The 14,134-nt window shown below is 40.0% G+C and overlaps 1 protein-coding gene across 2 annotated transcripts in view; it reads right to left on the bottom strand.

Annotated features, from left to right (window-relative positions):
- Positions 1-5,993, bottom strand: part of KCTD3 (potassium channel tetramerization domain containing 3) — a 59,957-nt gene extending 53,964 nt beyond the window's left edge. The window contains exons 1-3 of one of the 2 annotated variants that reach the window (XM_004439652.2): positions 5,511-5,993; positions 1,276-1,329; positions 973-1,018 (exon numbers count right to left, since the gene is read on the bottom strand). In XM_004439652.2, coding sequence (XP_004439709.1) covers positions 973-1,018; positions 1,276-1,329; positions 5,511-5,593 — 183 coding nt within the window. In that variant the 5' untranslated portion in view covers positions 5,594-5,993. Of the gene's footprint in view, positions 1-972; positions 1,019-1,275; positions 1,330-3,565; positions 3,663-5,510 lie in introns of those variants that run through there. The other variant, XM_087424357.1, reaches the window with a different exon arrangement.
- Between the last annotated feature and the right edge of the window lie 8,141 nt (positions 5,994-14,134).

The raw sequence follows: 14,134 nt of genomic DNA, 5'->3' as shown, positions 1-14,134 counted from the left end.
ATGAGGGGAAAATAAAATGCTTAAAAACATGAAATACATGATTGATAACTTTTTACAGGCATGTGTACCAACACTATCTTGAATCAATTACAAATGCCCTAACCATAAAACTGAATACTTGTGAAAGCTTACATAAGTCAATTAGACAGGGGAATGAGAGCAAATAATAAAACTCTTTTTACTATGATCAATTATTATACATAGCCAGTGAGCTTCTTCTAGCTTCATCAATTCCTGCTTTTGTTTTTATTAGAACCAATCGGAAGCTGAAGAACCACAGATGTGTGGCGATCTTATTACTAATGTCTTTTTCATAATCTCCCACGGACATACCTGCTTTTGCTGCTTTATTTCATCTGCAAGTCTCACCATAGCAAATAAACACTTCTGGTCACTTTGGTGCCTCCAAACAGAAAGCCCTTTTGTTTTTGGGAGCACTAGACACTGACTTTACGCACTATAACTGCTTTTTAAACGTATAAACCAATTTTTTTGCACTGAAAAGAGTTCTTTACTTCCCTCTCTCCACCACTGATGACAAGGTCTTAAAGTTATTCTCCAAGATAAAAACTTGGAAGACTTCAGTAATTTTGCAACATCTTGCCATTCCAATTCAATATCAAAATATTTTAGTATTTACATTCATCTATTTACTGTTCAAGTTTTAATTATTGATTAAAATCACGATTTCCTCTATTAACAATGTAAGCTTATATCCTACAATTTCTCTAATCATGCATACTTAAATTGCCTTATGCAGTATTCCCTGTTTACAGTTGTCTTCTATAAATACAGAAACACTCTATACATGACAAGAAATAAAAAAGTTTAAATACATATATGTCACTTTCATTCAGTGGTTATTAAAGTTTTAGCTTTTCTATCTTCTTAGAGTCACTATATAATAAGGATCAAGCATTATAAGCAAAATTACTTTAATTTAGAAATATGCATCAACATTATTATACTCACAGCACCAGTTTCATCCCGAAGCGTTGAAATTCTTCCACTCAGCAAACTAGAAGTCATTAACAATAAGCTAGAGTTAGTTTTTAAAATCTGAGTATGAATAAATGTTCTAATTCTTCATCAAATGTCAAAGGCCAATATAAATGAGTCACCCTCTCCAAAGTAAAATTTTAAAAATTCTATTTTAAGAGTTAAGATTTTTTATTCAAGAAATAAAAATATTCATGTAACAGACAAGGAAAATTTTTATTATTTTGATAAATAACAAATGCATTAAAAATGGTACTAAAGAATTATATGAAATACCTGGAAAAAAAAGAGTCTGGAATCCACATAAGAGTTTGTCTTGAGGTACTAAATCTGCAATTGAAAATTATCTGGTATTATAAAGTAGGACATGATTTGAAATTTCAATGTTAGTTCACTTGCTTTAATATGCTGGCCAATGATTTACAAGTTTGTTGCATAGCTATATGAGTTATATTTATTACATTTAATATTTTTAAATTTTGCTACTTTCAATTCAGAGTTAAGATTATTCAAAGAACTCTCAACAAAACCAATTAACTCACTGACATCTAATGCTTCCTAAAATATGACTGTCCAGCATGTCAATCTGCTGAAGAATCAACAATTAGCCCATCCCACGAAGTCTAAACTTCTCAACATAACATTCAAAATTATACTCAGGTCCCCTTTCATCTCTCCAACACAAACTGTTTTTCCTTCTAACAAAGAGTAGTTCTTAATATCCCAAACAATTCATGCTCACTGCCATCTCAGTATCTTGATTTACCCCAGCTAGACAGCCTCTGTCATGTCCCATAATCCAAGTCTAATCCATCTTGGTTGATACCATTTAGGTTTTACCTTCTCTTTAATGGTGTTTCCAATAGTATCATTTTGAGCTCAGAGTAATTTCACTGTACAATATGCATTTAACACTTTATATGTAGTAGTGGGCTATCTGCAAGTGTTGCATTCATTCATTCAAAAGTCACTCAGTCAATACATCACTGTTTCAAGGTTAACTACCATTTGCTCAAGCCTGCTTATTACCACCAATGGGGGGAACTTTACCAAAGGACTGTGTCACAGACTGGGACAAAAAAATCAACAGCTACTGTAAACTGACATGACCAAGAATGCAATATAGGGCTCATACAGCCCAGCCCTTGTTGTCTGAATATTTTCATTTTAAAACTCATCACACTGAACTACTGTGTATTTTTTACTCTCTGTCCCCATCATCATGTATCTTCACCAGAAGAGAGCCTCACAGACCTTTACTCTCACTCTATATTCATTTTCTAGCATGATAAGACTGTTTTAAAGCAGTTCTTGTGCCCACTAAAGAGATTTAAGAAAGGAGTCAAACAGTTTATTCAAGAAAACATGGCAAATCTTCCCAAGTGTATTTCTTAGCAGAATCTTAGGAAAAAATGAGAAGCAGATTACAACTAGTCACAGGAAACTGACTAGGTCAAATAAATAAAAGGAAATCCAGTCAATGGTAAACTGAAGGATCTACTGCAAAACTGAATCACTCTGTTTCAGATGTCATCAAATTAACGCCATGTAAGGATAGCTTATAACTTCTAACCTTTCATGCTCACTGCTTATTCAGCAAATTGTTTGCCAAATACCTCAAATTTTGTGTTACTTGGAAAACTACACAGGTCTGCTTAAACTCGTATTAGCAATTTCAATTAAAATCAGCAGTTTGGGGTGGGTTTAGTAATCTTGAATTTCTGGGAAAAGGCACTGGACTCTTACCCCCACCAATTTTTTTTTTTCCAAACAGAGGACAGAAGGGAAAAAACCAACAGAGCTCTAAAACTAGTTTCAAATACGTCTTCATGAAAACTACGACATTTAAAATTACACATGACAAGCATAATTTTCTGCAAAATACATGAAAGCCTTTTCTATGTTTTTTATCTCATACAAATAGTGTGCCAAGGAAAAGGTCACGTGCAATCTGGTCTCAACAACAGTATTACCAATGATATTAGCATATCCATATTTAGTATACTCTATGCTATTTGCCTTCTACTAAATTAATTGGAAGCAATCTAATCAAAATTATTTATTCTGCAATGTTACTATTGATAGTGCTAATAATCCTTGCATTTCCCATTTATTACTTCAAATTCCTTTATCAAGCCTGTAAAGCTAGTACTATTATTGTCATTTTACATTTTAGGAAACTAAGCAATAAAAAATAATTTGCCCTAGGTTGCTGAGCTAGTTAGAGGTAACAGCTGGGAACTGGAACCCCTAACTGTCTGACTCCAAAGTTCTTTGTCCACGAGTCCCCCACTGGCTGGTCCCAGACATCTCTCATGCGGCCTCAAATCATACTTATTCTAAAAGAATTAATCACAAATTGAGTCATCTTGGGTTTCTTTCACTTCATTAGTTTGTTTTTGAAATAATGAATATTAACATCTCTAAATGAAGCCTCATCTTGTCTACTTTCTGAATCATCCCAAAGTGTTAAATAAATCATAAAAATTGGTCATTTCTATAACTCCTTTGAGTATGTCCATTTTCATCTCTCTCTCCTCTTGGAAGAAAAAAAAAAAGATCTTACCTATGGCATATGCTTCTCTGCTTACAATAAACTCTCCTTTTGAGTTTTATTCTATCACTTCAGAGCCCACTTCAATTCTGCACCACAGATGGTTCTCCCAGTGGCAATTCTTCAACTTTAAAGACAATCACATCAGGATTTTTTCTTTTACAATGTACTTAAGTGACTGTGTTAATCTGTTTTTTGCACAAGATATAGATGACTTCTAGATCCCTCCTAGCTCTAAAATGCTGCAACAGGCTATGATTCAAAGTAACTCAAGAAAATAGCCTTAGAACACTCTGAGTTGGATGTTCTGTTTTCTACAGGCCATATCATTACTTATAAACTATTTTATCCTAGCAATTCTAAAGTTTGTGCGGTTTTACTTTCTCATTCCTATGTAACAACTTTCACCTGTCTTCTAAATTGTTTAATCTAAAAATGTATTTATCTTATTTTGTCTTCTTTGCTAATACCACTTAGAAAAATTGAGAACCTGATCAACTCAAATTTCGTAAGTAATAAAACGTTCCAGCTCCAAAATAGCTGCCTTTTATACAAGGTAAAATTTTAAACTGAATCTACGGTCATTAACAAGAGTTCACTCATAATTAAGCCACTGGCTTTCAATATACAATAAATAACTACTGTTTAATTTTTATCATAATACTCTATGTCCTTTAGAATGCCTAATAAGAAATATACAACTGATAGCAATTAGAAACCAGTGTAGGGATTTTAAATGACTACAGTGTTAGTCTTTCGTATTAACACATTGAAGGCCTACTCTTGTAGGGTATCTCGTTTTTGCATCCGTAAGTTACCAAACCTGCAATATTTTCATGTGATCTCAGAAAAATATCCATTTCTTCCCTAAGATTGGTATACAGCGGCGATAACGATGTAATTTCTTAAACTATTAAACAGTTTTGCTTTGGGAGATGAGGGGAAAAAAAGAGCAGGGAAGGAAGAATTACTGTTTCTTATGTTGAATTCTTTAGGACACTTAGAAAACTATTACATGTTTAGAATTAAAACACTATACATTTTTATCAAAATGGTTCACATTGTTGCCATTTTGCATTTTCAAAAATATCGGTTAAAAGTCTTAGATGTTGAAAACCTTTCGTATTCTCGAGCACAGCAAAATATACTATATTCCACAGCATTTCATCGTGTTATCTCCCACCAAGCCTAACAGTCAACTACGCCGTCCTTCAAACAGAGCTGCACACTCCCATTTCTGAGAAGTGACTCAGAAGCCATAGCAAATCCACAGAAATATGATTTTTTTCCCCTAACAAGCTTAATAAAAGTCATAGAAACGCGTGGAAGGCCAGAGGAGCTTTCAGTCTGTTTACTACGAGTGCGCCACACGCTGCCAGCATCCAAAGCTTCCCAGAGCCAACTGTTCCAAGTGCAGTTCCTGGACACATCGCCCTGAAAGTTGATCCGATCCCTCAGAGCCGTGCACCAACAAACTCCGAAAATAAAACATGATGTCCTTCCCGCAAATCTACTGCACTCCCTCCACCGAAATTCTTCGAGATGACACACAGCCCTTAATGAGGCGTGGAAAAGAAAAGAACCCTGGACTGTTTCTCGGCCAAGCAAGCAGACACCTGGTTGACCGAAGAGAGAGGGAGGCAGGTTCGTGGGAAAGAGGCAAACCACGAAAGGCCAGGCTGCTACGAAATAAATTGCTCAAACACACTCCGAGGTTGGGTAGGGGAGGCTATATAATGTTCCTCCTCGCCGGGCACCTTAGAAAGCGGGAGGGACAAAGGTGGGCATCCCAGGATGGCGGCGACCCGGCCACAGGGGCCCGGCTCTCGGGGATTCCAGGAGGCCTCCCGCCTCCCCCTGCCCGGAGCCAAGGCTTCAGCGACCCGAGAGCCGCCCCGCGTTCTTCCCGCCTGGCGCGCCCCCCACGCTCCCGGACGCCGGGTCCCCGCCGCCTCACCTGGTGCCCCCCACGTTCAGCTGCACGATCTCGCCGCTGCCGGCCGCCGCCGCGCCGAAGCCGCCGCAGTGCCCTCCCGCCATCTCCGGCGGCTCCGGCCGCGCGCGCCGCCCTCCTTCCCCGGCCGGGGCCGCCGAGCCCGCGGCGGCGGGAGCCCGCGGCGGCGGCGGCGGCTGCAGGGCCAGCGGGGCGGCGGCGGCGGCCGGGGCGCGGGCAGCGCGCGGAGCCTCCTCCACCTTCCCGGCGGCCAGGCGAGGCTCTGGCGCGTCCGCCTCTCCGACGGCGCGCGAGGGCGGCCCGGGCTCCCCCTCTGGCGGCCTCCGGGCCGCCGGGCCCGGCGCGGCCTCTCCTCAGCGCTCGGCTGCCACGGACGCGGCCGCCGCACGCCGCAGCCCGCCCGGAGGAGGGGTCGCCGCTCGGGACAAAATACCGCAGCGCTCTCGCCTTCGCCGCGCCGCCGAGAGGGAGGGGGAGGAGGAAGGAAAGGCGGGGAGGAGCTTCCCGGCCGCGCGGAGCTGGCGCGCAGGGCGAGGGGAATGTGCTCCTGGCCCGGCGCCCGCCCGGACGGGATTTCTTCTCTCGCCTCGTCCCACGCTGGCCCAGCCCCCTGCCTTTTACATTTAAGAATTTCTAGCTCGAGGAGTCAGATTTCCCAGACTGAGGGCAAGTCTGGGCAAACTGTCCTCAGCATCTTTATTGTCTCTCTTCTCCACGTGGATTTGGGAGATGGAAGGAGTTTCCTGGAGGTAGTAGAAGTTGATGCCGAACTGTAAATAGTGCAACGGCAGGGGAAATTTGGGGATTTTAAAACTTTATAGCGCTTACAAACCCCTTACCTCCCCGGCTCCAATCTCATCCCTACTCCCAAGCAGTTTTTTTTTTTTTTTTTTTTTTTTGGTTAAGCATGGAAGGAAACAAGGCAAAAACAAACAAAAAAACTCCTAAGCTGTGTAGGGCAACAGGTTTCTGGAGTATAGTAATCACTCAACTAATGTTAGACACACACAAATACACGCAATTTTTAAAATTTGATTATCTTTGCTTTAAACAGTATATATTGGAACCCAAAACAGTAGTAGCTACTAAAATATGTTTTTTTACATTGTATATAATACCTGATGCCAGCTAACAAAAGCTAACAAAGACAGTGCATTATGTTTCCAAGTTCATCCCTCTGTAGTACTAAATTCTTAGCACGGATTGTGTTTTGTTATAGTTTTACCATAAGAATTCAAATTGAAGACCTACATGATGTTATGTTTTTATTTTCATTGTCATAATTTTTTTAAAAATCTCTGGTGGCAAATATACCAGTGTTGCAATGACTTTATCCAAATTTGGCTTAAAAGAGGATAGCAGTATTTATAGATATAAGATAAATATTATTTACCCCAGTTGATGATAATAATAAGAGCTAATTTGTATTTACTAGGGATTCATCATATGCTAGATGGTTTAGAAATTGTCTGTCATTTTTTTCTTCACAACTATTATTACACTATTTTAAAAATAGAAAACTGAGATTTTAAATGATCAGAAAACTTGCTCAACAATTCATGGCTGGCAGGGGCCGGCCCGGTGGTGTAGTGGTTAAGTTTGCACACTCTGCTTCAGAGGCCCAAGATTCACCCCCAAGATTCCAATACCGATCCCGGGCATGGACCTACACACTGCTCATCAAGCCATGCTGTGGCGGCATCCCATATACAAAATAGAGGAAGACTGGCACAGACGTTAGCTCAAGGACAATCTGTTACCTTAGGGCCAATCTTCCTCACCAAAAAAAAATTCATAGCTGGCAAGCGGCATAACAGGAATTTGAAGGCGGTTTGATTTCAGGGCCACTCTGCACTTTCTTATCTTCACTTTATACAGAGAAGATGAGTAACAGTTCAGATTCAGGTAGCAGCAAACTAAGAATCCCTCACATTTTACACCGTGTTAGCTGTCTTTGCTCTAACCGATAATATCTGCTTCTATCAGGATCTGAAACTTTGCTTTCAAATTTGCAGGATAGAATTAGGTGGTGAAAAGGCCATTTAATTTTCAGTAGGCCCGCATCTTGGAAGAATGTAAAAAAGCACTTGCTGACAGATTTTTGCCTTTAATGAATTTGAGAGTCAACTTGAAGTTAGACTAAGGCCTGTGATATTGTTGTTACGGAGCAATGGGCTCACTCTGCTGGCTGCAATCTGAGCTGATTAATCACAACGAGTTAGGGATCGAGAAACGAAGTTTTAATTCAATTAGCCAGCATACAGCATAACTGGGAAGATGGCAGACTAATGTCTCAAAAACCCATATTCAAAAATTACAGAATCTTGAGGCAGTTATACAGGGAAAATGGGCAGGAAGGAGACGGTCTGGGGATGTTGGTTTCCAAGTGTGAGGGGCTGCAGGCATAACATTGTTCCATTCTTCTGTCAGCTATGATGGATACCTTGTAGCTGTGTTTCCCGCTTGTGGTCAGCCTGTTGCTGGAGAGAAACTCATAGAACAAAGCTTTAATCTATCAAGCTATTGGGGAGTACATATGTAAGTGGAGGCCATAAATGAAGAGAGCCTGTGATTTATTTTTAGAGTACATGTAGAGCAGCAAGTAGTTACACAGAGGAGGAGCTGGGGCCATTTAGCGTAACAAGATGGCCTCACTTATGTTCACTGACGTTGTGACCTATAATAAGAAATATATGTTTGCTCTTCATCCTTGATTCTGGCACAGAGCTCCTAAAACCTTTGGAGTTTCCCACGAGATGAGAGCAATAACAGTTTCTTTTGTTATGTTAATGAGGTGACTTTTGGAGAGCATTTTAGGTAACCTGAGGATGGGGGATGGTTGCCAGGGGAACCAAGCATGTGATTAGCTGGTTGGAACTTTCAGTCCCACCATCTTGAACCTCCACCTGTGGAGAGGGGAGAGGAGCTGGAGGTTGAATTAATCACCAACGGCCAGTGACTTAATCAATCATGCCTATGTAATGAAGCCTCCATAAAAACCCAAAGAACAGGGTTTAGAGAGCTTCCAGGTTGGTGAGCCAGAACACTCTCATGTGTCAGGCTCCAAACTCCACGAGGTCAGAAGCTCCTTTGTGCCAGACCTTGCCCTGTGTGCTTCATCTGGCTGTTGATTTGTATCCTTTAATATTCTTCCCAATAAACTTGTAATCTAGTGAGTAAACTAGTTTTTCAGTTCTGTGAGCTGCTCTAGCAAGTTAATGGAATCTAAGGAAGGGGTCATGGCAACCTCTGATTTATAGCCAGTCGGGTTGGAAGCACAGGTGACAACTTGGGCTTGCAATTGGCATCTGAAGTGGAGGGCAGTCGTGTAGAACTGAGCCCTTAACCTGTGGAATCTCATACTTTCTCCACGTAGATGTCAGAATTGAGATGAATTGTACAACACCAACCTAGTGTCCAAGAATTGCTTAGTGGTGTGAGAACAACCCCACACACATTGAAATTGACCTTATAAATTAAAAAAAAAATTGTGAGAAGGCTTCTTGTCTTTCCTGAAATAAATAAATGAAACAATATTCATCTCATTGCACAATAATATTAATTATTAGCAAGACATCTCATTAGGAGAAGGAAGAGGTCTCACTATTTTATAAAACAAATGGTCATGACTTCTTGATGTGTCCAAATCAATGTGAGATGTATCTGAAGGGATTTCTTACTCATTAAACTTAAAATTAGTACATGATTTACTTTTTAAGAATAAATTGGAACACTTAACAAACTCAAAGACAGACAGCAGAATGAGAAAAAATATTTGCAATATCTATCAGAGAAATGATTAAAATTCCACAGCATACGATTGTATGTATATCATTTAAAAAATCAACTGAGAAAACAAAAAATGAAAAATATAGAAAGTATATCAATAGGCAAGTAGTGGAATAATAACCACTAAAAACACCAAAATATTTATTCAAACAACAGAAAAAGATGTAATTTTCACTCAAGAGGTTGGCAAAAATTAAGAGTTTTGGTAAAATCCAGTGTTGAAATGGCCGTGCGCATGCATTGTTCATTGGAGTTTGAATGGGTACAGGGTTTTTGGAGGACAACTCAAGAGTATCAACATTTTAAATGTACATCCTCTTAACCCAACACTTCTCTTCTAGGAATATGTCTTATAGACATATTACACATGTGCATATCAAGAAGTGCATATTCATTGTGCAGTGTTATAATAGCAAAATCTTAGACTCAATCAGAATGTTCAGCCATAGAGGAATGATTTAAAAGATGGTGTTGCATATTATGACTATTATGGGGCAAATCTATATGAACTTGTTACCAGCACATCGGGTCCTTGTCGTTCCCCAGGATGGAAATCAAGAGAGACAACAAACGGGAGTAGGAAAGTAAAAGTTTATTAGCTTGTGCACAGGAAAGGCACAAGGGAGCCAATGGGGAAAGGAAAGGGGCAGGTGACTGGCTCCTTAGGGAGCGGGATTGTGGGGTTTTATTAGACAAAGGCTGGGGAGGAGTGCCTGGTTATGGCATGTAGGGGTGGGGTTGTACTTGCACCTGTGCTGCCTCATAGCATGCTACATGTATTATTAGCATGCTAGCTCTCCACCCCTGGGTGTGATTTTTACTATGCTAATGGGGCTAGGGTCATCTTCAGTAGACTCCTGCGTGCTAGGGCACATGCGTAAGCCTGGGAAAGTCCCGAATGTGGATTGTGGTTGTCTCTATCTGATTCTCTTAGCTTGCTGATTGATTAGGGGCCTTATCTTGTTAGGCCAGGGGCCTTGCGGATGACCCTGGCTCCTTAGGCTGCTTTCTGTCTCAAACTGACCAGGCAAGGACTCCGAGTATATTTTTTAGTGAGGGAAAAAATCAGGTTACAGTACAAAAGGAGGACAATCTCATTTATTAAAAAAAAGCAAAACTGAAATCATATGTCTATATCCACTAATATTTCTATATAAAGTATACACATGAAACAGAAGAAATATTACCTCTAGAGCAGTCATTAGAATCATGAGAAGGCAGCAGTAATGAACAGAGATAGAACCTTTTCACTCTATGCATTTTCATACTGTTGAAATTGTTTACAATGTTTTTATTCATGTATTACTTGTATGTATGCATGTGTAAATAAATAGAGTGCATTCAAGATTGTCCCCATGACAGCTTTTTAAATTTAGTAATGTTATTTGAATATTTATGCATGTAAAAATATAAATAAAATATTATTTAAATAACATTACTTTTTTAGTGGACATGTTGAATTTGAGGTGTCTTCCAATTCACTGGAGATCGATATTTGGTCCTACCGCACATGATTAGAATTCACCTCACACCACATGCAAGTCCTGCAAGTTTGACAACATCTGAACTGGTCTACACCCTGCTCCATGAGATAAGACCACTGAAATATACATTTGGTTATTTAGATGATCAAAATATATTTCTCATATATATTTAGTCTTCATCCACTATTCCTGGTTCACAGCTGCTAAATCGCTTCCTGCGTGAAGATGAACAATGAGAGCATCTTTTGTCATAATATTTGGTCTCTTGTCCTCAGTTCTTAAAATCACTTGAGAGGCATAAAGGTGAAATGGGTGTCTTGTTATTCATAGCAAGTCCCTTTCCACCACAACTGGGTTTATGTTAATGAGGTGACATTCGGAAAGCTCCTAAGGGTGGGGGCTGGTTGCCAGGGGAACCAACCATGAATAGAGGGTTGGAACTTTCAGTCCCACCCTGATTACTGGGGAGGGGAGGGGGTGGAGGTTGAATTAATCACCAATGGTCAATGATTTAATCAATTGTGCCTATGTAATGAAGCCTCCATAAAACCCCAAAAGGTCAGAGTTTGGAGATCTTCCAGGTTGGTGAACACCTGAAGATTCCAGGGGAGAGGCATGCTGAGAGAGGTCATGGAAGCTCTGCTCCCTTTCCCTCTACTTTGCCCTATGCATCTATTCCACCTGACTGTTTCTGAGATATATCCTTTGATAATAAACCCATAATCTAGTGAGTAAATGGGTTTCCTGAGTTCTGTGAGCTGCTCTAGCAAATTAATTGAACCCAAGGAGGGAGTCACAGGAACCTGTGATTCATAGCCAGTTGGTCAGAAGTACAGATAACAACCTGGATTTGCAACTGGCATCTGAAGTCCAAGGGCTGAGTCATGGGAACCTCCAACTGTAGCCAGTCAGTCAGAAGCACAGGTAACAACCTGGGCTTGCAATTGGGATCTGATGTAGAGGACAGTCTTAGACTGAGCCCTTAGTCTCTGAAATCTGATGTTACCTCCAGGTAGGTAGTGTCAGAATTGAGTTGAATTGTAGGACACCCAGCCAGTGTCCAAAGAATTGCTTGTTGGTGGCAGGGAAACCCCCACTCCCCCCACAGTGGAACTGAGTGCAGAACCCCTTAACAGATATTCAAGTGAGATGCTGAGTAGGCAGTTGTACAGAGAAGTCAGAATTTTGGGAAAGAGATTCAAACCAAAATGCTCTTGTCTTTACTGAAATAAAACTTTGGGAATTAGCGGTATAGAGAAGGCTTTTAGAGCCATGGGACTGCCTGAGATCACAAGGGCGAGAGTGTAGAATGAGACAAGAATAGGAGTCAGGAGGGAGTCCTTGACTATCCAATACTAGGAGATTGGGAGGAGAAGATGATCCAGCCAAGGAGATAGAAAGTCGTACTAGCAAATGGAGGAAAATCAAAGGAGTATGGGGTCCAGTGAGATACTAAGTCAAGTAAAATAAGGACTGAGACTTGACCATTGGATTTAGCAACGTGAAGGAAATTGGTGACCTTGTAAGTAAGGGCAGTTCTGATGTAGTGATGGGAGAAACAGGATTAGTGTGGTTTTGCCATAAAGATGAGTAAAGAAATGGACAGCAGCAAGCAGGGGAAATAAGGCCAAGAGAAGGCTTATAAAGATGGTAAAAAAATAACCACATGCTGGTGGAAACCATTCAGTAGAGAGCAAAAACTGGCAATGCAAGAGAGGCAGAAGATAATTATTGGAGTTATGTCTTTGGACATGTGAAGGAAGATGATATCTAGCCAAAAGAAATTGAGTCACAAGGAGGATGGGTAATTTGCTCAGTGTTTGCTATTGCCATTGTTATTGCTATTATCTTCTAACTCACTCTAAGTGAAGACACACTCATTATTTGGGTATGACCCTAATGATATACTCAACATATCAGATTTTAAAACCACAAGCTTGAGACTACAAACAATAGGGAAAACTATCTTCTCTCCGTGTTTCTTCCTACTGCTCTACTCCATTCCAGGTGCACTGGCCACCTTGTTATTATTCCAACACATCAAATATGCTCCTGCTCCAGGGCCTTGCACCTTGCTTTTCCCTCTGCTTATGAAGTTTTTCCTTGAGACAGCTGAAGGGCTCACTCCTTCAGGACTTTGCTCAAATACCACCTTATCGGAGAGGCCTTCATCCTTCTAAGTCAGCAATGGAAACAAAATAGAGTCATAAAAAAAAACTCGATTAATCCAAAAGAAGGTATAAGAAGAGAAGGCAAGAACAAAGAATAGACGAAACAAATAGAAAACAATTGACAAGCTGATAGATTTAAACCCAGCCATACCAATAATTACACTAAATGTAAATGGTCTAAACACTCCCACTAAAAGGCAAGATTTGTCAGACTGGGTAAAAAAACAAGACCTACCTATATACTTCCTAAATGAGATCTTTTTTAAATATAAAGTCACAAATAAGTTAAAAGTAAAAGACTGAGAAAAGATGAACCTTATGTAATGGACTGAATGTTTGTGTCCTCTCCCAAATTCATATGTTGAAATCCTAACTCAAAATGTGTTCATATTAGGAGATGAGGCCTTTGGGAGGAAATTAGGTCATGAGAGTGGAGCCCTCATAAATGGGATTAGTGCTCTTATAAAAGGGACCACAGAGAGCTCTCTTGCCCTCTTTCTGCCATGGGATGATACAACTGAGAAGATGGCAGTCTGCAACCCAGAAAAGAGACCTCATCAGAACCCAACCATGCTGGCACTCTGCTCTCAGAATTCCAGCCTCCAGCACTATGAGAAATAAATTTCTGTTGTTTATAAGCCACCCATGGTGGCTATGGTAGTTTGTTAAAGCAGCCCAAACTCACTAAGATACCATGCTAACACTAGTCAAAAGAAATCTAGAATAGATATATTAATATCAGACAAAGTAGATTTCAGAGTAAAAAATATTACCAGAGATAGAGAGATAATTTCATAATGATTAAGGAGTCATGTCATTAAGAAAACATAACAATCAAAAACATTTATACACCTAATAACCGAGCTTAAAAATGCAGGAAGAAAAAACTGATAGAACTGCAAGGAGAAATAGACAAATCCACAATTACAGACAGATGCTTCAATATCCCTCTCACAATAATCGATTGAACAAGTACATGGGAAATCAGTAAAGATATAGAAGATTTGAATAATACTATCAACCAACATAACCTGTTGATATTTATAGAACATTCCACTCAACAACAGCAAAAGGCACATTCTTTTCAAGTGCTTATAGAACATTTACCAAGATAGACCATATTCTGAGCCATAACACAAGTCGCAATAAATTTACAAAGATTCAATTTATACAAATTATGGTC

This window comes from Ceratotherium simum, chromosome 36 (assembly GCF_057802395.1).
Source record: "Ceratotherium simum simum isolate JZ-2026a chromosome 36, ASM5780239v1, whole genome shotgun sequence".
In the NCBI taxonomy this organism is placed as follows: domain Eukaryota; kingdom Metazoa; phylum Chordata; class Mammalia; order Perissodactyla; family Rhinocerotidae; genus Ceratotherium; species Ceratotherium simum.
The sequence above is the reverse complement of the archived record's forward strand: the minus strand, read 5'-3'. Positions and strand labels throughout refer to the sequence as shown.